The following is a 22,648-nucleotide window of genomic DNA, read 5'->3' as shown; positions in this document are numbered from 1 at the left end:
ACCTGCAGGGAATAAGAGACTTTGTAACATACTAGCATTGGGGAGGGTGGTACTGATTCCACTGTTACATTCTTGACTATGTTTTTCCTAAACATCTTTCTGAACCCAAATTTTAAAAGTTTAATTCTATATTTATTATTTGGGGGGGGGGGTGGTGGTGGCTGCAAGTGTCACAGCATTCCTGTGGATAAAGCAACTTTGTGGTGTCACCTGTAAGGGTTCTGGAGAGAGGATTTAGATCCCCGTGTTTGTACACGTATCCACGGTGCCATCTCCCCAGCTCCAAATTCTATTTACATTTCAAATATGGATGTTTTAATTATGTGACAATGAGCTTGTCAGAGGCCCTACACTGGAGCCCCATCTCCCCAGGGCTTCTGTCCACTCACAGCTTCAGTGTCCCTTGCCCCTCTCCTCCGAGGCTTCTGTTGGCCAAAACAGGCATGGCGGCTCCTTGCCAGGCTGCCGGTGCTATTTCTGTAGCCCAGTCCTTCCCCAGACCACTGAGTCTGCAGCTTCCAGATTGTTCCCTGATGCCTTGCCTCTCACTGGGCCTGACATCAACCTGCCCCCTTGCTGCCTCCAGCAGCCCAGAGGTCTGTGAAGTGTTCCCCCACCCTGTCCCTCCTCCCCCACACTTCTGGCACCTTGCTCAGGTCTGCCCCCTGCTGTTCAAATCTGTCCTCTGCACCTTAATCCAGCCATGCCGGAGCCCTCCTGGCCTGGCAGTTCGTTGCAGAGGCTGAGATGGTTCCTGAGGAAGACACCTGACATTGTCCTCCACATGCACAAGAGCACCCATTGAACACACGCAAGCACACACATGCAAACACGCACGTGCAACACATACGCGCAGAAAGGTAATGAGGACCTAATTTGTGCTGGGGACTCACTGCTAATTTTCCACAGCCCTCCTGATGCCCCCTCAAGCCTTGTCCCAGCACACGGCCCCCACCAATCTCCTCCAGGTCTGACAATACCTCCATGCTGCCCACTCGTGTCTTCCTGTCCAGTCCCACAGGGCAGAGGCCAGGCTAAGAATCCCCACACAGCTCAATGCCTCCTTGCCCTTCTAGACAGCCCTATCACTGTAAGGGATCCCTCTGAAGACTGCCCCCTCTCCTCTTGTAAAGGGATGGATACTAAATGGCTTCCTCTCAGGCCAACCAGCTATGATTCAATAACCCTCATGGCCTCGTGCTGTTTTATACTGATGGAGCCAGGAAAGGCCTGGCAGCCAGGAGAGTGGCTGGAGGGCAGAGACTGTGGCTCTGCCTTTTGTTAGCTTTGCAGGCTGTGCCTGGCCACAATTTAACTGTGCTCTTTAGAATTGCGCTATGATGCATGTGCCTGGCCTCACTCACCATTTCTGGGGCATGGTGGCACTTCATACTGCTGGAAGGTAGGTAGGGAAGGAGGAAGGGAGGGGAAGGGAGGGAGGGAGGGAGGGAGGGAGGGAGAGAGGGAGGAAAAGAGGGAGAAATGTTCATCATCTGACCAAAAAAACTGGAAGCAGGAGGCCTGGTGGCTGACAGTAGGGGAAGGCTTGAACATGAAAAAGAACAGGCATGGTGGCTCACATCTGTAATACTAGCACGTGGGAAGGCAGAGGCAGGTAAATCTCTGAGAGTTCGAGGATAGGCCAGCCAGAACTACATAGTGAGACCCTGTCTCACCACCACCACCACCACCACCACACACACACACACACACACACACACACACTTCTAAAACAAAACAATCCCTCCCCAAAAATCAGGACCACATCTGACTGTTCAATGTTATACCCCAGTCCCTAAGGTGGTACCTAGCACACAGTGGGTACCCAGGAAACATGGCGAAAGGAGGGATGATGGGTGAGGAAGGAGAGAGAAAAAAGAAAGAACTTGGAGTGGTTCTTCCAGAACAGCAGGAAGCAACCCGGGTTCCATTCATCTTCATCCATCTCATCGGAGCTGGAGAAGATGCATGGCGGGGTGGGGGGCGGGGGGCGGGGAGGCTGCTCATTTCAACACTTCCATCAAGTGACATCAGAATCCAATTCCATCCTGAGCATTTCCCCCTCTCATTTTCATCTCCTGCCATCTTTTTAACACTCTCTGTCGAATTTCGTGTTTGGAAAGGCTGATTGAATTGTGGCTCCAGGGACTTGCGACAGTCACTTTAGATACTTAAGAGTTCCAATCATACTGCCGCCACCCAACCTCCCACCACCTGAGTGCTGGAGAAGCCATCTCTTATGAGAGCTGATTATATCTTTACAGCCCGGAACGTCACACTCTAAAACAGGGGGCTGTAAAAATCAGAATTCGCCATGACTAACACAAGTCATAGAAAAGGCCCCAAAATGCCTATTTATGAGAAACAGGCTGGTGGAGTTTGCAGCTGGCATCATTTGAGTCATGGGTGGGTCTAAGGCTAGGGAGGGCTGTGAGGTCGCTCCTGCACGAATCAAGCTGTCCGGTCTCTAGACAAGCGCCCAAGGTTCTCCTTCCACTGTGACTGAAGAAGCTGCTGGTTCAAGGAGAAAGATGCACACTGATTGGACCCTGCCAGGTACAATCTTACAAAATCCTAAAAGGCGTTTCAACCTGTTTCTGGGTTGGAGGGTCTTCCCATGGGGCTTCAAAGGATGAACGGGAGTGATGGGAAATGGAAGAGCCTGGAAAGGTGTCAGCTGAAATGGGAACAGCATATGTAAAGTCAAGAGACAACAAACAGAAATGCGTAGTTTGGAATTGCTACAGCTTTAAATGCCAATGGGGACAGGGGGAGGATGAGGTTGGAGGTGACAGAGGACAGTCCCAAAGAGTTATATGGACCTTATCACAAGCCAGAAGCCAGGGAGGCAAGAGTAGGCTGTCACCAGTTCCCAGAGACAAACCATGAGAGAAATACCCTGATGCAGAGTTAACAGGACAAGGTGGCCTGCGAGATGGCTTGGAGGGAGAGAAAGCTGATGCTTCAAGTCCAGTCTCCAGGGACAGTGGGACCCACGGGAGGCACCAGCCTGGCAATGGCTCCTAAAGTCACAGGGCTGACAATGTGCCAGGACAATGGTCATAGGAGGCCACATGTGGCAGCCCTAGGCCCCTCCCTACACACAAATCAATTCAGCCGGTACACAATCTTTGAGCTCCTTTTCCGAAAGGAAATGGAGGAACAGTGGATCTGGGGAAGAAGTGGGGGAACAGGCAGGAGAGGAGGGAGGGGAGGGTGTGGTCAGAATGTATTGTGTGAGAGAATAAAGAGAAAAAGGAAAGAAAAAATTATTTGAGCTCTCTAGCTTGTCTTGGGAAATAAGAGCTGGGAAATCCCAGCGTAGCCATCTCTGACTGGTCTCCACTTGGACAGGATACGTGTTCTGCACCCGTCCTCCTCGCCATCCCTGTGTGCAGAGGCTTCGGGTCAGAGGCCATGGCGCTTGGCTGGATTTCTATGGCTATACCTCTATCCGTTTCTGGGAAACTCAGAGACACTGTTACTTGTTCCAATCAAAACAGGATAGTGCACTCGGGAGGCAGAGGCAGGTGGATTTCTGAGTTCGAGGCCAGCCTGGTCTACAAAGTGAGTTCCAGGACAGCCAGGGCTATACAAAGAAACCCTGTCTCAAAAAAAAAACAAAACAAACAAACAAAAACAAAAGACAAAAAACAAACAAAAACAAAAACAGGATAGTATAGCTCTTTGCCAAGACAAGTCCTTGTAAGAAGCAATACAAGGCCAACTGGGATCCAAAGCCTAGGCCAGGCTCTCTTCTGTCATTTGTAAGACCTGCTACTGGGGAATCCTGGTCTAAACAAAGACAAGATGTTTTGGTTACTTTAGAATTGCTGTGACCAAGGTAATGTATGAAAGAGAACATTTAATTTGGGGCTCATGGTTCCAGAAGGTGACTGTCACGGGAGGAGGGGGCTTGGCAGCAGAGCCCTGAAGCACTTCATATTGGTATGGAGCTGAGGATTCACATCTTGATCCACAATCACAGGGTGGAGAGAGCTATCTGGAAATGCCATAGCTGCACCTCCTAAGTGACACACCTCCTCCAACAAGGCCATGCCTCCTAAGCCTTCCCAAACACTTCTACCAACTGGAAACCAAGCATTCCAATATATTAACCTGTGAGGACCACTCTCCTTCCAACCACAACGCAAGAGAAGGAGACACAGAGAAGAGAGGTGAGAGGACAGAGACAGGGGAGGCGGCCAGGGAAGGAGCACAGAGAGTTGTCTGCTGCTGCCAAAAAGTTACATGGAGTAAGATGTGTGAGTTGGTGGCTGTGACATGCAAGCACCCTCCATGCCATGCGTGAATCCACACATGTGTGTACACGTACTAGGCATATATGCAAGCCCACATATGACCCTGTATATTCATGCCCTTTCATACATAGTAGTACATGTATGTGCAGGCACAGAAGAGTGCATACAGGTGTGCCAACATGTACACATAGACATGTGTATGCATACACATACACACACACACACACACACATATATGTATATATATATATATATATATATACACACACACATACACACACACACACATTTAAACATACATTTAGGCCATTTAGGCCAACGTATGATCCTGTGCACACATGCTCTTTCATGCACAGAGGTATATATGTGCACACTCAGAGAAGACAGAAATGCAGGGTTGTGCAACATAAGTAGTCACATAAACACATGTGCGCATGACTTACAGACTGACACACACATGTGCACACAGCCTGTGGTCCCCACCTCTAGGGATCCCCGCTCAGACCTCAGGAAACCCTGCCAGTAACAATCCAACAACTTGTAACTAAATAAAATGATAAATAGCCCCTCCAGATGGCTCCACGCACACGCCCACTCCTTGTGCTGGAGGGATGGCACACTCTGTGCCAATAAATCCTCCTGTTTGAAAACATTTGCCTTCTTAATTGGCCCGTTTATGAGTAAAATATGTTTAGAGAGAGTGCTTTGCCAGAGAGGGCCCCTGGGCCCAGGACTGCTGCACAGTATGAAAGCCCAGACTGGCCTCATCCTCAAGTGTCAGCGGAGTGGGTGTCACTGCTGCCAGTGTAGTCCTTGACATGTCCTCTGGACCCACTGCAGTACAGCCTTGGGGAGGTGATCCCTCTGTGGGAGCACGTGTTCCCACCAGACCCTGTGAATGGGACATTCCTGGACAAAGGCTCTTTGTAGACAGGTTTGAGGGTTTTAAGGTGATGTCATTCAGCATGTCACCTCTGATGCCGATGACAAGTGTCTTTATAAAGATGAGAGAAGATAGTGGTGGCTCTGATATGAGGACATGACAGAGATGGAACTGGAGCCAGAGAGGACCAAGGGCTTCCCAGAGTTCCTAGCAGGGACTCTCCACCACCTCAACTTCAGACAACCCAGGGCCTCTTGAACCACGAAGGAATGACTCGCTATCTTTTAAAGAGAGTTTGAAGTATGAGGCAGTGTGTCTCCTCACTGCCACATTCAGCCATGGTCTGGTGATGCTCCGGCAGCCTGAGAAACAGACCCAGACAAGTGTAAACTTGTCTACACAGAAAGGGGCCTGATGGCCTCCAGCCAGCTGGAAATTGCCTTTGAAATGTACCCTGAAGCCTCAGACTGGGGAGGACCTGGACCAGCTGAACTTACCTAGTCGCTTCCTCAGATGAGCTGAGTGCGTGGTGCGTGCAGCTCAGGACAGCCCAGCGCAGGGATCTGCTCTGGAATCCACTGGGGAAGGACAGAAAGGGTCCCCACAGGACTCTGTCTGTTTCTTCTGTCCAGTGAGCCCAGGATCAGAGCCACCCTCTCCTCACATACCCACCCCACCCAGATATGTGGGTGCTCACAGCTATCCTCCCCTGGCTTGGCCGGAAAGTGAGGCCAGAAAACCATCCTCCTGCTGAGCCCCCAGCTCTGGCCTGCCTGTGTCTGACCTGCACAGCCATCCTGCCTCCAGGAGAAACAGGCATGCTCCCAAATTGTAAGACACAGCAGGCCAGAGCACTGGCTCAGGCACTGGTGCCTCGTCTCCTAAGAGCTGGCCTGGGGCCCTGGGCCCCAGTAACACTCAAGTCAGGTGAGTGGGAAGTCTGCACCACACGTTGTTAAGTCTTATCATTCCTCACAGACTCTGTTTTCTCATCTGAACAATGGTGAACACCATAATGGCCCCCAAGGATCACATGAGAAGACCCTCCACATCGTGCAGGGCACCCAGGTATGCCTAGCACATGGTGCCCGTTGTTAAAGAGACTTTAGAGGCCAGTACGGGGCAATCGCAGTGTGACAGCAGACTGCCTGACAGATGGGGCTGAGCCCTGCACTAGGCTCACCACAGGACACCAAATCCTCTACGTGACTCAGCCTGGCCACTGTCCTCAGAGCCCAGGGTCACCAAGGATGATTCGTACACAGGCATGGGTGGAGGTTGAGGGGACAGGACTGACATCTGGATTTACGGACAACATGATAGCTGAAGTGACAATCTGCCTTACGGGAACATAAACCAGATTGTTAACACACACCAGGGTCAGGGGCTGAGGTCAAATGTCTTGGTGACAGTGATGTCACCTTTCTCAGTTCTCCTACTGGACCATAAATTCATGGAGAGCAGCAGCCACGACTCTCTTGTGCTTGGCGTTTCTGTGAGCACTTTGTACTGCTGGACTAAACTGATTATAAACAACACCTGGACTAGGACTGTAGCTTTTGGTAACAGGATCATTTAGTATACAGTAGGAGACAGCCACCCAGATATGTGGGTGCCAGCATGTGTTAGGCATACCTGGGTGCCCAGTATGAAGTGGAGGGCCTTCTCACATGGTCCAGTAGGCACTGAGAAGGGGATGTAAGGTTTCCACAGCTCACGTGTGTGTGTGTGTGTGTGTGTCCATGTTCCAGTGTGTGTGCATGCATGTGGCAGTTAGAGGTCAGCTTTCAGTGTCATTCCTTGGGAGCCTTTCAGGGTGATTTTTGAAAGAGGGTCTCTTTTTGGAATCTGGTGCTGAGTGAGCGTGGAGCTCCTCCCATCTCAGGTGCTTTTACATGGATGCTGGGGATCAGGTCCTCAGGCATGCACGGCAGGCACTCTACTGAGCCATCTCCCCAGCTCTGTCCTAGCTCTTTTTTTTTTTTTTAAGATTTACTTATTTGGTTTATGTATATAGCTATAGGTTGTGAGCCGTCATGTGGTTGCTGGAAATTGAATTCAGGACCTCTACTCATTCCAGCCCCGCTGGCTCCAGCCCAAAGATTTATTTATTATTATATCTAAGTACACTGTAGCTGTCACCAGACACACCAGAAGAGGGCATCGGATCCCATTACAAATGGTTGTGAGCCACCATGTGGTTGCTGGGATTTGAACTCAGGACCTTCGGAAGAGCAGTCAGTGCTCTTAACTGCTTGAGCCATCTCTCCAGCCCCTGTCCTAGCTCTTAAGACAAGTGTCAGGTAGAAAAGTGACAAGACCTGGACTAGATGCTAAAATGCTTCCCTACCTGCCCATTGGAAGCTGATGTGCAGGGAGGGGTTAGGCAGATAGCAGGAGGCAGGTGGAGATCATGGCTGGCAAAGATGGTGGTGGGCTGGACTAGGTAGGGTAAGTGCCACAGTTGTTCAATCCTACACAGAGCTCTTACTCCGTGTGATGCTTTATATATGCTCTGCCCCAGGAGTGGCAATATTAGGAGGTGTGGCCTTGTTGGAGTGGGTGTGGCCCTGTGGGCATGGGCTTTAAGACCTAGCTGCCTGGAAGCCAGTCTTCTAGATGCCTTCCGATGAAGATGTAGCTCCTCCTGCACTATGCCTGTCTGGATGCTGCCATGCTCCCCCCTTGATGATAATTGACTAAACATCTGAACTTATGAGCCAGCCTCAATTAAATGTTGTCCTTCTAAGAGTTGCCTTGGTTAGTTCATAATGTTGGCCATCAATGGAAAGAGAGGCCCATTGGTCAGGCAAACTTTATATGCCCCAGTACAGGGGAACGCCAGGGCCAAAAAATGGGAATGGATGGGTAGGGGAGTGTGGGGGGGAGGGTGTGGGGGACTTTTGGGATAGCATTGGAAATGTAATTGAGGAAAATACGTAATAATAATAATAAAAAAAAAAGTTGCCTTGGTCACGGTGTCTGCTCACAGCAGTTTGCAACACCCACCTCTAGTTAAGGCTCCTTGTTTTGAGATTCTTGTTTAGGTTTGGTTTCTTTTGTGTCTTGTCTCCTGTATCCCAGACCTGGAACTCAAACTTGCTATGTTTCTGAAGTCGGCCTTGAACTTCTGGTCTTCTTGCCTCCACCTTCTTTTTTTTTTTTTGCTTGATCAATATGTTTATTGTCTTTATGAAAAAATCTTCATAGAAAACTGCTTTAGCTTTCAGCAGCCCTTTCCTGAGCTCTGAGGAAGCTTGCCTTCTTTTGAGCAACCCGGTCTTTCTTCTGGGCAAGAGACATTTTGGGACGATTCCACCTCTTCTTCTTCACTTCTCTCTTGGGCTTCTTCTCATAGATTGGATTCTCTCGGATAGCAGCATGAGCTTTCTTATACATCTCCTCCATCATGTCTGGAGTTACGTTGTTCTTGATGTACTGAGGGAACTGTTTCTTATACGCATCTTCATCTTCCTCCATTAGGTAGCGCATGTAGTCTGCCACATCCTGACCCATGATGTGCTTCCGATGTACCTCTGCATTGAACTCCTTGCTTTCAGAGTCATAACCAGGGAATCGTTTGGTACTATGAGGGATAGACAAGCCTCCATCCACAGCTCCCTTCAGGGCCCCAAAAACTTTATTGCCAGTTGTAGTTCGGGCAAGACCTGCATCCAGATAGCAAGTAAAGGCACCAGGCTGACCGTCAATGCTTTCCACATTGTATTCCCCTCCATTCACCTCCACTTGGCCTTCATAGATCTTGTCCATGCCAAACCTATTCAGAAGCCTGGGGGCCAGCAGCAGGCCAGTGCAATAGGCTGCAGTATAATGTTTCAGGCCAACTTTCACACCATATTTTGGAAGTTCATATGCATATGCTGCACAGACGATCATATCCCCTTCTATACGGGCATATGCAATCTGGCAGATGATATCTCTGTTAGTTACACGAACTATCATCCTATATTTGGGTGTGTTGTACTTATTCTTGTCCTGGATCACCAATCGTTTTCGAGCATAGTAGTCAGTTTTACCCTCTCGCCGCCTTCGAAATCTCACTTGGTATCTTTTAAAGTAGGCCTTATTCTTGACAACTTTCACAAACCCATCCTGCGGAATAGAGACCCGCAACCGGGGCTCCACGCAGACCTTGCCTCCACCTTCTAAGTGCTGGGTTTATAAACGTGAGCCACCATGCCCAGCTTCACACACTACCAGACGGAATCCATGGCTTAATGCAGGCTAGACTAGCACTTTCCCCACTGAGCTCCGTGCCAGCCCTTTCATCTGTGTGTATGTTTGGTTATCCTTTGTTTGATTTGCTTTGTTTTTTGAGACAGGGTCTCATGTAGCTCAGGCTGGCCACAAGCTCGCTACATAGTCACTTTCCTGGCCACCACCCAGCTTGCTTTGTTTTCTTGAGGCAGGGTCTTACACTGTATGGAGCCCAAGCTGTCAAAACTTTCTAAGTAGTCCCAGCAGCCCCTCCTGGGTAGGGGCTTTTCTTCCCCTGCAAAATGGGCCAGGGAAAACCTTCCCTGGACTGAAAGCTTTAAACTCACAATGCTAAATGTAGGCCCTAAGTCCCGTGACTGTCTCAATGGCCTGTTGGTCCCTCTGAGGTCTTCATATCCCCCTGCCTCTGGCAGGAGGAGAGCACACACATCCTTTCCTCGACTGTTAGCGACATCTCTCGACAGCTGGCAATGGTTGGTGGGTGTGTGAGGGCAATGAGATTCCTCTAGGAGTGCAAAGAGAGGGGACTCTCAGTGACACTCCTCCCACGGCCCCCTCACAACCAGCGGTCTGCGGCCAGCGCGGGAGGAGCCCAGTTACTTCACTGCCTGGGAGATGGCGCCACCTGCAGGCCTCCTGGAGCACTGCTGCCCTCACGCCCGACGCTCCTCTGAGTAGCCAGGTTCCTTTTCTGTCCACATAACACCTCATCCTGGCGACTCCCAAAAGATCTGCGGGTCTAGGAATTTGGAAATGTTCCTTGTACGTGCTCAGTGTACGTCTGCCCCTCATCTGACTTGAGTTAACCCTAAACAAGGCCTTGGGAAAGGGGTGTGTGTGTGTGTGTGTGTGTGTGTGTGTGTGTGTGTGTAGGAGGAGGAGGAGAGGGGAAGAGAGACAGAGACACAAAAAGAGGTGGACTCAGCCTGAAGCCTGGAAGCTGACTATGACCAAGGAAGTTTTCGAGAGGGAATGATAGCTTTTTTTTCTCTTTTAAAAGAGAAGATCTCATTGTGTTATCCATGCTGGCCTGAAACTCACACTTCTCAGGTTTCTGTCTCTAGGTATAAGGATTACAGGTAAAAGCCACCAAGTCTGAGCGTGACAGGCAAGCTGGGAGGCAGGAAGACCAGTGAGGCAGCTACAAAAGTTTCCGGTGAGAAAAGAAATAATGCCCTGTGGGTCAGTGATAACAACAGGACGAGGAGAAATGGCAGATTTCATAGGTAAATTCTTTCCCTCCTTTAGAACACAGGAAGATGCCACCACAAGTCTTTAGTATACGTATTTCTTATGTGTCTGCCTTTAAAAACTTCAAGCAGCTATGTGTATATTGCTATCCAATCTAGCACAGTGGTATATATAGAATTTATAAATACAGACTATGGTATATATTAAAAATAATCTTTTAATACAGGTTCAGAGATCAGATGAATTAATTTGTATCTGGAATACACTGAACAATATGTAAAAAGCTGGGGGTATATATAGCTCAGTGGTAGAGTATTTACCCTAGCACAGGCAAGACCATGTGTTCTATTACCCAGGGAAAAACACACACACACACACACACACACACACACACACACACACACACACACACAATCTGCAAGCTGTCACAGATTGTTTCAGTGGTTGGGGGACAGCCCAGTGACATTTCCTGCCCTCCATGCTCTTGTAGAATTAGCCATGTTCCTGTTGAAGCTGGTCTCTAATTCCTTACCTCCTGAACTTGGGTGAGTTTACAAGCCAGTGTTTCTGTGTGTCCTCCAAGGCTGGATCACATAAGTGCTGCTCACTCCACTGGCAGGGACAGTCAGTCACTCAGAACTCTGGGCTCCTACCAACAGCCAGCCCCAGCAAGCCCCAGTGAGGCATGGGCCATTTTTCACAGACTGAGTGAGACTGAGGGAGATGCAGAAGCCTGCAGCCTGGTCCTGGCCTTCTGAATTCTCACCCTCGGGCTGAGTATAATAATGGCTGCTTTTCAAGACCTAAGGTTAAGGCTCAGTGGCTAAGTGCTGGCCACTCGAGCATGAAAACCTGGATTTGAACCCCCAGAACCCAGGTTAAAAAGTTAGGCATGGCACCATACCCAGTGCTACTCCTGGGAGATGGGAGGTTGAGACAGGAGACTCCCCAGAAGCTCATGGGCCAGCTGGCCTGACATACACAACAACTAACAACAAAAAGACTCCGCTCAAACAACATGGAAGGCAAGGGTCAGCACTCAAAGTCATCCTGACCTCCATACATGACTCACAAACCGTGGCAAGCATGCACCATGTGCACACGAGCGCACGGGTGCACACACACAGACAGACACATACGCACACGTGCGTGCACAGACACCTTCCCGGTGCCCCCCCCCCCCTTTGCACCAGTAGAGAAGCAGGCAAGCTTCTTATATACCTTGATGGCTTTGTCCACTCTTCCTGTGAAGGAGCCAAGTGTCCCCAGAGAGCCATCCAAGGTGAAGATGGAGAGGAGGAAACTGTCCGGGAGAAAAGAGGAAAGGCCTCAGGTTGTGGGAGACTCCCTGACCTAGGTTCCCTATCTTATCAGTTGCTATGGAAGGACACTGGAGTCCAGTTACTGCACGGCTCTGATCCCACCGCTCTGTCTTATGGCTGTCTAGATCAGCAGTTCTCAACCTTCCTAATGCTGTACCCCTTTAATACAATTTCTCATGTCGTGGTGACCCCCAATCATGAAATTACTTCACTGCCACATCATAACTGTAATTTTGCTGGTATGGAATATCTGATCTGCAGGATATCTAATGTGGGACTCCTGTGAGAGGGTTGTTTGACCCATAGGTTGATAACTTTTTTGGCTCTCAGCAGCAAGCAGAAATGAGAGAGGCAGCCTTCTCTTGGACCCAGTACTTGGTTACACTCAGGGTTGGCACCTTCTGAGACAGGTACGTGCCTCTGTGAATGCGCTTCTGCCTCACCATGGTCACAGGGAAGAATATGAGGAGAGATTGGTTCTTGAGCCTACTTGCTGGATACTCGACCTTAGACAGATCTCTTTAACCCTTCTGTGCTTGGGCTCCTCCCACTGTAAAACAAGCAACAATAGCTCTGCCCCATGGTCTGTGTGGGTTGGTTGGAATGATGGCTTTGCAGTGTTCAGAGTCCTTCAGAGCTGCTGTTCCTATGGAAATCCAAGTGTTCCGGCCTGGGATGCTCTGAGCCAGAGAAGACACATCTGCTGGAAAGAGAGCTGGCGAGGCCAGTATGCAACTTGGGGATAGAGCTCTCTTGGCCTAATATGTTTCACCACACTGGATGGCAACCACCTTTCTCAACTTCCTGTCAGACCAGTTTCATAAGGGATGGCAGAGACACTCAAAATAATACACTTGTCAGGTTGGGCTTATAGTGGGCCAGAAAGTGCTGGGTTCTGATCCACACACACACACACACACACACACACACACACTGGAGAGAGGCAGGGGAGAGAAGAGAGCTATTCTGGGTAACAGTAGCTGTGTGATGAGTAGGACCAGGTCACGGAGTGACCACATATGTTTTTCTGGGGACATAAGTTTCCTGGCTTTAAGGGTAGGCCTCTAGAGTTACTAAGAACTTTGTTAAACTGGATCCTCAGGTCTACCCTATTTTGGGGTTTTGTGTTTTTTAACAAGGTCTCACTCAGTCCTGGTTGGCCTGGAACCCTATAGGTTCAGGGTGGCCGGGCCTCAAACTGACAGAGATCCCTCCACCTCTGCCTCCTAAGATTAAATATTAGATGCACAGCTATTCCAGGGCTTTTAAGGAAGAGAATATAGAGGGATTGAGGACTTTGCACATGTTTAGATTCCATTTATTTTTAGGGGTTTAGGGGCTAAGCGCACAGGCTGAGGATTAAGGTTTGATTCCCTGCACCCACTATAGCCCACAACCATTTGTAACTCCAGTTCCATGGTCTCGGGTACCTCCTTGGCCCTTCTCAGGCACCAGGCATACGTGGTGTACAGACATACATACATACAGGCAAAACACTCATACACATAACATAATCTTTAAAACATTTAAATCCACGGTATTTCCCACTTGGCTGATTTTCAGTGTCTGCGTGGTGGACCCTGCTGCTGCTGCCACCTGCTCAACATTCAGTCCCTTCTTCCTGGCACCAGACTCTGTTTTGTCTACATAGGCCAGGCAGGTTGGCCTTGCCACTGCCTCTCAGCACTGAGATAAAAAGATGTGTGCCACTCTGCCCCAGCTTGTCCAGGCTTTGAAGTGGGACACCATCTTAGTCAGGGTTTTACTGTTGTGAACAGACACCATGACCAAGGCAAGTCTTACTGGGACATTTAATTGGGGCTGGCTTACAGGTTCAGAGGTTCAGTTCATAATCAAGGCGGAAGCATGGCAGCATCCAGGCAGGCATGGTGCAGGAGGAGCTGAGAGGTCTACATCTTCATCTGAAGGCCGCTAGGAGAAGACTGGCTTCCACGCAGCTAGGACTAGGGTATTAAAGTCCACACAAAACAGAGACACACTTACTCCAATGAGACCACACCTCCTAAGAGTGCCACTTCCTAGCCCAAGCATATATAAACCATCACATTGCACTCCCTGGCCCCCATAGGTTTGTTTAAATATATGAGTCTATGGGGGCCATACCCAAACAGAGCATAATGCAAAATACATTTAGTCCAACTTCCAAGTCCCCATAGTCTATAGCAGTGTTAAAAGTCCAAAGTTCAAGGTCTCTTCTGAGATTAATCCCCAAAGCTAGACAGGAAACCAGCTGGGCAAACTCCAAACTCTGCATCTCCATGGCTGATGTCAAAGCAGTCTTCAGATCTCCAACTCCTTTTTCATCTTTGTTGACAGCAACTACCTTCTCTCTCCTGGGCGGGTTCCACTCTCTGTTAGCAGCTCTCCTCAGCAGGAAGCCCATGGCTCCGGCATCTCAAACATCTTGGAGTCTTCAAGGAAGCTTTAATGTTATAGCTCCTTGTTCCAATATCTGGGATCCACACATGATCTGGGCTGGTGCCACTTCTCCAGCTCTGCCCTCTGTAGCTCAGGTTGATCCACTCCACTGCTGGTGCTGTTCTTGGTGACCATGCCATGGTATTGGCATCTCCAATACACTGAGGTCTCCCACTGCAACTAGGTTTCACCAATAGCCTCTCATAGGCTCTCTTCATGGTGTCAAACCTCAACTCCTTTGCATGACCCCTTCAGTCCTGGGCCATCAACCACAATGAATGCATGAAGAAGGTGTTTTTCATGACACCTTCATGCCTTCAAAACCAGTACTACCCGGGTGACTTACACATTACCAAGTACAGCTGTAGCATGAATTACAACCTTGGCTATCTCTAGAACACAGCTTCTGTGCTCTTAGAAAACACTTCCCAGAAGATTTCACCTCAGTGATGCTGGTCTCTTCTTAATCGCCACTAATTTCTTAGCTCCAGCTAACCAGCATCAATTGTCCCAGTAATCACTTCTATTCTGGACTCTGAAGCCAGAGCCCCATGGCCGAAGCTGCCAAGTTCTGCTGCTTGCAGGAGCTGAAACATGGCCCCCTTGTTTCATTACATTATCACCAGCTTTCTGTTTCCCAACTCCTTCACTGCCTAAGCTTGGCTATCCTGGATCTTGCTCTGTAGACTGACCTTGAACTCAGAGATCTGTGTGGCTCTGTCTCCTGTCATGCTGGGATTGAAGGTGTACCACCATGCCTAGACTTAAGCTTTTCTTCACCTAGAACCTGCTCTGTTCAAGACTGGATGTAAAATCAGAGATCTGCTTGCCTTTGCCTCTTGGGATTAAAGGCTTGTACTTTGCTGTGTGGGATCTAGGCCCAAGGTTACCACACTCCCTTAATTCAATTTAATAATCCGTAAACACAAGATTCAGTTCCATTCCACTTTCTGGTGCCCCTTTAATACCATATATTTTGTATTTTTCCTTTCTAAGCTTACTAAGCTTGTTCAAAACGCTCTTCATAAGACTTAACAAGAGAACAAAGTCTCTGCTGGGCTTTTCTGAAATTTCCTTTGTCAATACAATTAATATAAATCTCTACCTTAGCCCCAGGTAGACTCTTCAAATCAGGGCAAAAAACAGCCACATTCTTCACCAAAATACCACAAAAACAGTCTCTATGCTACAAACTGATATTCTTCTCCTCTGAAACCTCTTGGGCCTGGTTTGCAGTCACTCTCAGCAAGTCTTCCATATTCCTACTAGGACAGTCCATTAAGCCCCGTTTAAAACATTCCACCACTTTCCAAATCCAAAGTACTGAAATCCACATTCTTCCAAACAAAAGCATGGTCAAGCAATACTTCAGTCCCTGGTACCAACTTTTGTCTTTAAGTTAGGGTTTTATTGCTGTGAACAGACATCATGACCAAGGCAACTCTTTTAAGAACAACATTTAATTGGGGCTGCCTTACAGGTTCAAAAGTTCAGCCAACTATCATCAAGGCAGGAGCGTAGCAGCATCCAGGCATGGTGCAGCAGGAGCTGAGAGCTCTGCATCTTCATCTGCAGGTCTCTAAGACTCACTTCCAGGCAGCTAGGACTCGGGTAGTAAAGCCCATGCCCAGCCCATGCCCATAGCCCACAGTGACACAAGGCCACACCTCCTAACAGTGCTACTCCCTAGCCCAAACACAGACAAACCATCAGACATTCTGGGACAGGAAAGTCCATCTCCTGCCTTAGCAGGGAACCCCAATAGACTCTTTTGTATACATCCCATCTCCCAGACTCCCTTGTAGTAGGAATGAGTCATGAGACACATGGCCCATGAGACCCAGAAATGACCTGTGTGTAGTCTTCTGGGATCCATTAACACAGGCAGAGGTGAAGCAAGGCCAGATGCTGATCCTCCCATTGTTTGCTCTGGAGCAGAGCGTGACCCAGGGTAGGGCCTGGACCAGAGGCGGCAGTTTAAGGGAAAGGCCCATGTGCCTAGGCAGCGCAGGAGGCAAAGCATTTTTTGTTTTGTTTTGAAGCAGGGTCTCTAAGCAGCCCTGTCCTGGAACTATCTATATAGGTCAGGCTGGCCTCGAACTCAAGTCTCCTCCCTCTACTTCCTGAGTGCTGGGATTAAGGGCGTATACCACGCTTGGCTGTTCTGGCTGCATTTAAGACAGTCTCACCACTACACACAACAAGCTAACCTTGAACTTGTTGTGGTCCTACTGCTGGGATTAGTTATGCACCATCACACCAGAAAGAGCTTTATTCTTGAGAACACAGTTGAGCCACTGAACCCTAACACTTCCATCGAGACTTCCTGTCCTGAGACCAACCTGCAAGTCCCCTCAAGGTGCTCTGTTGCATGTAAACTCAAGTTCCTACACAGAGTAGGTGCTAAAAAAACCAAACCAAAACAAAAAACCTGAGTGAATTTAGAGTAAGTATCATTTCTATGTGTTGGCTGTCTTCTGTTGCTTGTACCCAGAGTATCTAGTACAATAACATCTTTTCAGGCCTGAGAACTTCCTAAGCAAAAAAGAAAAAGAAAAAGGAAAAGAAAAAGGAAAAGAAAAAGAAAAAGAGAAAGAAAAAGAAAAAGAAAAAAAAAACTTCTAGACACTGGTGAGCACTATGCCCCACAGACCCAGGCACGAGGTATATGACTTGTAGAAATAAACACCCTTTTCTTGGAGGGAGCCCAGACAGCGCCCTGGTGTCTGTGCCCGTCAGAGCTGAGGGGAGAGACGTTCTAGGCAGCTGGAGAGACTCAAGAAAGGCTGCTCTGGTTTTCCCACATCAAAGGATGCTTGGGAGCCCCGGTCCTGTTGGCAGAGAGACCCTGGCAAGTAGAGCTTGTGACATTAGCCAAACCCAATCTCCCCCAAACCAGGCAATTTCAACTCAGGCATCAAGTCTCAATCATGAGTGTGGCAGCCAGGGTAGGAGCTGCTTCATTCAAAGAACACGAGACCTAGGGAGCTGTGGGGTAGGGACGGGAAGGGCTCCCATCAGTTCACTTTTGAACGATAAGTCTGGGGAAGGATTAGGAGACACAGCCATGTTGGAGGAGGTATCCCACTGGGGAATAGGCTCTGAGGTCTCAAAAGCCCACGCCGGGCCCAGTCACTCTGGCTCTAAAGTGTAGATTAGATGTGAGCTCTCAGCTACTGCTCCAAAATCATGCCTGCCTGCTGCCACGCTCCCGGATGCTATGATGGTGATGGAAACTGTAATCAAGTCCCCAATCAAATGTTTAAACGTTGACATGTGTCGGACTAAGACAGGAGAGTAGGCAGCTTGATCTGGGCACACTGAAAATAACAATATCCCATTGTGAACTCAGCCTGGTTTTAACCTTAGGACATTGAGAAGCTAGGGGAGTGGGGGTGACTTCTCAACCCTGAACTTGACATCAGGAGGAAGGAACACGTGGAGATCTACTTGACTGGAGGAGAGTGCCCAAAGCATCCGTCAGTTTCACAAGAGGGTAGAAGGATAAAGAAAAGTGCAGGGTGGAAGTGCTGGGCCAAAGATGCAGTGATTCTGCAGACGCAAATGGAGTGTGTGAGCATCTGTACATTGGTCCTCTGCCCACCACACGTCCTTGCTGTAGGAACACACACCACCTGACTGGGCCGTGTCTCACGAGGGCACCAGTTTCCACTAGACAGAGGCTCCCACAGGCACCGCCCTAGGTGCTGTCGGCAGACCGGAGGGAAGAGTCTGGGCTGCATAAGCACCATCTCTCTGACAGTGGACCCAGGCAGTCCCAGGCTAAGTGGGACCACAGCTCTGTGGCCTCCAGGATCTCTCGGTTTCTAGAAGATCCGTCTTCGCAAGTCCTTCAGGTTTCCCCAGAGGACCCTGGACAAGTGTTGGCCTGGAAAGGGTCAGCTCCCAGGGAAGGTGAGAGATTGACTGAACACACAGCGATATGAAAATTAAATCGAGATATTTAATAGACGGTGCAAACCATAATTTCATCTGAATATAAATGTATGCACACGTTTCCAATGAGCTATGTATCAATTATCACAACAGCAATGAGGACCTTAGAGCTACGTTAGAAAACTGGATAGCTGGAATTAACTCTAACAATCTTATTCGCTTGCAAGAGAACACATCCATTTCAGATCCGTGTCACAAACTCCAAAAGACCAGGGGGGACAGGAGTGACAAGGGCCAGGATGGTAGACATGGGGCCAGTACACAGGTGACAGACAGAAACACAGCTCTTGAGGGAACCAAAACTAGATGTGTTATTACAGCTAAGAACAAGGAAAAGCCTATCTATGGCTTTTAAAAAACGACTTTTCTGCCAGTACCGTACACATCTTACAGAGTGAGACACGTCAGCTGCAGGGCTACATTTCCAGTTCGCTTCAACTGCAAACGGCCGACCCTCCACAGAGGACGCAGCAGTGGGCTTAGCGCAGCCCAGCAACTCAGTGTTGGATTTGCAAATACAGTTTATTTTACAGAAATTCAACATTATAAACAGCAGGCACCTCCCCCCCGCCCCCCTCCCCCCACCCACCCCTGGGCACAGACCATGCTATGCGAGAGTGAGCAGTGGTGCGGCTACTGCTTTGGGTGAGAGCTGAGCGATGGAGGCTGCCTGCACCGCGTCCTGCCTGCCCTGCGCACGCACATGCCTGCCCGATGCACAGGCCACCAGAGTCCGTCTGGGCCCAGCCTCTGCTGGAACAGTTACATGGATCCGGCCCAGTTCTCCAATTCCTTCATGTCGTCATCTTCCTCTTCCTTCTTCTTGGCTGTGGATACAGAAAAAAATGCTCTTTGAAGCCTGGCTGGGAGCTGGAGCCATGCTTCTCTATGTGTATGTGTACGTGTACGTGTACGTGTACACACATACACACACACACACACACACACACACACACAGCCCTGTCCTGAGCGGAGACACACCTTCCACAACAACTCCCTTCAGCCCTCAGCAGGGGTGGCCACACCAGGTGGGACAGTTTCCACACTGAGCTCTAAGCTCCCAGAGCTGGGGAGACAGACAGGAGCTTCCCTCCCAAGAGACACAATCCTTGCCAAGCCAACTCCACATGGAGCTGCTGGAGCCTGCTTTGCTAGACTGCCTCCAACAGAGGAAGAGCCGCAGAAGAGCCAGGGGGCTCTCCTCTTTACCACGGCAGGGGGTGGGGTGGGAAGGGGGCTCTCCTCTTTACCACGGTGGGAGGAGGGGGGGAAGCGCCCTGTTCACACCCTGCTGCTGGCAGGCTCTTTTGCCACTCTAGTCTGGCAGTTCTGACTTTCTAGGAGCTGTGGGTGGAGCATCTCTGTGGGTGGAGCATCTCTGTGGGTGGAGCATCTCTGTGAGTGGAGCATCTCTGTGAGGAGTGAACACTGGGTTGGGGGGTGGGGGGGAAGAGGGAGAAAATGCAGGCAAGGAAAGAAATAGCGGTTCTACAGAAGCAGGTCTCCACCCAGCTAGAGCCGGTTCCCTCCCTGAGAACGGCATGGGCTCCTAGCTGGGGCAAGACTTAAGTTCACAGTACTGCACGGTGCCCACAACGAACCTGTATTTTGTTGGTTAAAAAAAAAAATCATTCTAGAACAGAGGTTTTTTTTTTTTTTTTTTTTCAAACTTTTTAAATTTAAAAAACAATTACATGGTTCCCCCATTCCTCCTCCCTCTAATCTTTTAACCTCCTTCACTAGAACAGAAGCTCTTAATTCCCACTCCCAACCCACACGGGACATGCAGTAATGCCTGGAGACACTGAGGGTGACACACCTCTGTGTGTCAGTGGCTGCTACTGGCATCTGGTGGGAAGTTGGGGGTTATGCTACAAGGCATCCCCACTGCTCCCCCAGACTTGTCTGACTATGTCGCCCGCACTGAGGTTAGGAAGTACTGCTCTGGAGAAACCCAGGGAACGTCACACAGCACTGGCACTGTGGCCAGCACCACACATGCTCTTTGGCTCAGAACCTAAACCGAAGTCAACTGACCATGACATCACCCCCTTCACATGGCACCAGAGTGTGTCCCAACTGTGGGCATACTCACCGGGTTTGGATGGTAGGGCTACGGAGGGGACATTTGGTAGAGGGACTGTTTCGGGCCCACTGATCTCCAACAAATTCTTGTCCAACTCCTCTTGTTCAAGTTCCTCCAACTCTGCCATGAGCTCATCCTGCAAAAGGAAGTGTGCTGGGACTGCAGCCACTCGGCCCCCTGATGCCCTGTGAACCTGCTGGGACTCTCCCTGCAGCCACTCGGCCCTTGATGCCCTGTGAACCTGCTGGGATGAACCTTCTGAGGGGATCCCTGGTGTGCGTATATATCTGGGGTCCTGGCCATGAGCTTCTTAAGAGGGTGAATTGTATCTTTTCTTTCCTTCCTTCTCAAGAGAAATACCAGGTGCTGGACCCAAGACCACGCATGTGCTAGGCAAACGTTTCACACTGAGCGATGTACTCAGCCTTGTGTACCTTTTGAAAAGCTTGCCCAAGCTCTGTGGTTCAGGCTTGCTGTCTTCCTGCCCTGAGATTTGTAAGTGTCTTGTTGCTTTGCAGCATTTGTGTCTGTGCACTGTGTGCATGCAGTGCCCCCAATAGAAGGCATCAGATCCCCTAGGGCTGGAGTTACTGAGAGTTGCTGGCCACCAAGTGGGTGCTGACACCCTCTTCTAGCCTTCGGGGCATGTAAATTATATACAGATACACATGCAGGCAAAATAGCCATAAACATAAAATAAAATTTCTCTCTCTCTCTTCCTCCTCCTCCTCTTCCTCTTTCTCCTCATCTAGACAGGTTCTCACTGTCACTATGAATGCCCTGGAACTCTATGTAGAGACCACTTTGGTCTCTGCCTCCTGAGTTCTAGGATTAAATGCATGTGCCACCATGCCAAGCATAAAATACATTTAAAAAAATTTTTTTTGTTTTAAAATCCAGAATCCAGCCAGGTGGTGGTGGTATAAGTCTTTAGTCTCTAGCACTCAGGAGGCAGAGGCAGACAGATGTCTGTGAGTTCGAGGCCAGCCAAGTTGACAGAATGAGTTCCAGGACAGCCAGGGCTACACAGAGAAACCTTGAATCAAAAAACCTAGACAGGGGCTGGTGAGATGGCTCAGTGGGTAAGAGCACCCGACTGCTCTTCCAAAGGTCCGGAGTTCAAATCCCAGCAACCACATGGTGGCTCACAACCATCTGTAACAAGATCTGACGCCCTCTTCTGGAGTATCTGAAGACAGCTACAGTGTACTTACATATAATAAATAAATAAATCTTAAAAAAAAAAAAAAACCTAGACAAACCAACCCAGAACCCGAGGATGTGCACACTGTGCTGTCTGCTGTATCGAGCATGAAGTCTGCCACCCAGAGATGCAGGTGGCCTTCCTGGAGTCACTCACCTCGTCGAACTCTTCTCCAAAGCCCACAGGTTTGGAGATAGCTGTGGAAATCTCCTCTGCAAGTTCTTGCTGGTCAGCAATGTCCTGCATTAACTCATCCACCTTATCAATGTCCCTTGAAATAAAGGAACAAGTTATCATCTTACCTAGGACTGCTCCGAGCCCAGAGCGAACCCATCTGCTGCATACCATCTGCTTCTCAGCACACAGTAGCAAGTCTCCTCTAGGACATGCCCTGTTATTACTGCCTTCCTCCTTCCCTTTAAAACTGGGACTCAAGAGCTGTGAGACAGCTCAGTCAGTTATGTGCTTGCAGTGCAAGCCGGGAGATCCAGTTCTTACTCTAGAGCCCACATAAAGGTGGAAGAAAGAACCGACTCCACAAAGCTGCCCCCTGACACACCCCTTCTCCCACACTCAAAATAAATGTAAAATTGAGAATCAGGCAGATGGAAGTGTCCTTAACATCACTTAGTCCAACACCCAAGGAAAGTAGGCTTAGCAGCCAGGTGGCATCAAAGCCACCCCCCCACACACACAACATACACACCAGGATTTGTAAACACATCAGATAAACACACATCCACTCAAGTTCCAAATAGGGTGACAACTTTTAACTCCTGCACCAAGACCTCTTCTTCAACCCCCAAAGCAACTCTGGACAGGAGGGCAAACTAGAAAATGTAGTCACCTGAACAGCAGTCTATTAAGTCCCAAAGGCAAGGCAAATGTGTGGAGTTTTATACACTGTGTCACACACAGTTATTCAGGATGTCTGTATACTTCAAAACATACACACTCTTACTATCTTTCATGCTAAATGTCCGGGAAAACACAACTAAAGGGGCGAGGCCGTGGCCTGAGCAGCACATCCCATGCCTCACTCATGGAGGGCAATGCTCCTGCACC

The 22,648-nt window shown here is 49.2% G+C and overlaps 1 protein-coding gene and 1 pseudogene across 1 annotated transcript in view; both read right to left on the bottom strand.

Moving 5' to 3' along the window:
- Rpl5-ps2 (ribisomal protein L5, pseudogene 2) lies at nt 8,311-9,299 on the bottom strand (annotated as a pseudogene).
- Nucleotides 18,281-22,648, bottom strand: part of Chmp4b (charged multivesicular body protein 4B) — a 37,758-nt gene continuing 33,390 nt past the window's right edge. Inside the window, exons 3-5 of the mRNA NM_029362.3 lie at nt 21,740-21,854; nt 20,389-20,515; nt 18,281-19,120 (exon numbers count right to left, since the gene is read on the bottom strand). Coding sequence (NP_083638.1) covers nt 19,056-19,120; nt 20,389-20,515; nt 21,740-21,854 — 307 coding nt within the window. The 3' untranslated portion in view covers nt 18,281-19,055. The remainder of the gene's footprint in view (nt 19,121-20,388; nt 20,516-21,739; nt 21,855-22,648) is intronic.

The sequence above is a fragment of the Mus musculus genome, chromosome 2, assembly GCF_000001635.26.
Source record: "Mus musculus strain C57BL/6J chromosome 2, GRCm38.p6 C57BL/6J".
NCBI classification, from domain to species: domain Eukaryota; kingdom Metazoa; phylum Chordata; class Mammalia; order Rodentia; family Muridae; genus Mus; species Mus musculus.
Note: the sequence above shows the minus strand (reverse complement) of the source record. Positions and strands in the feature narration are given on the sequence as shown.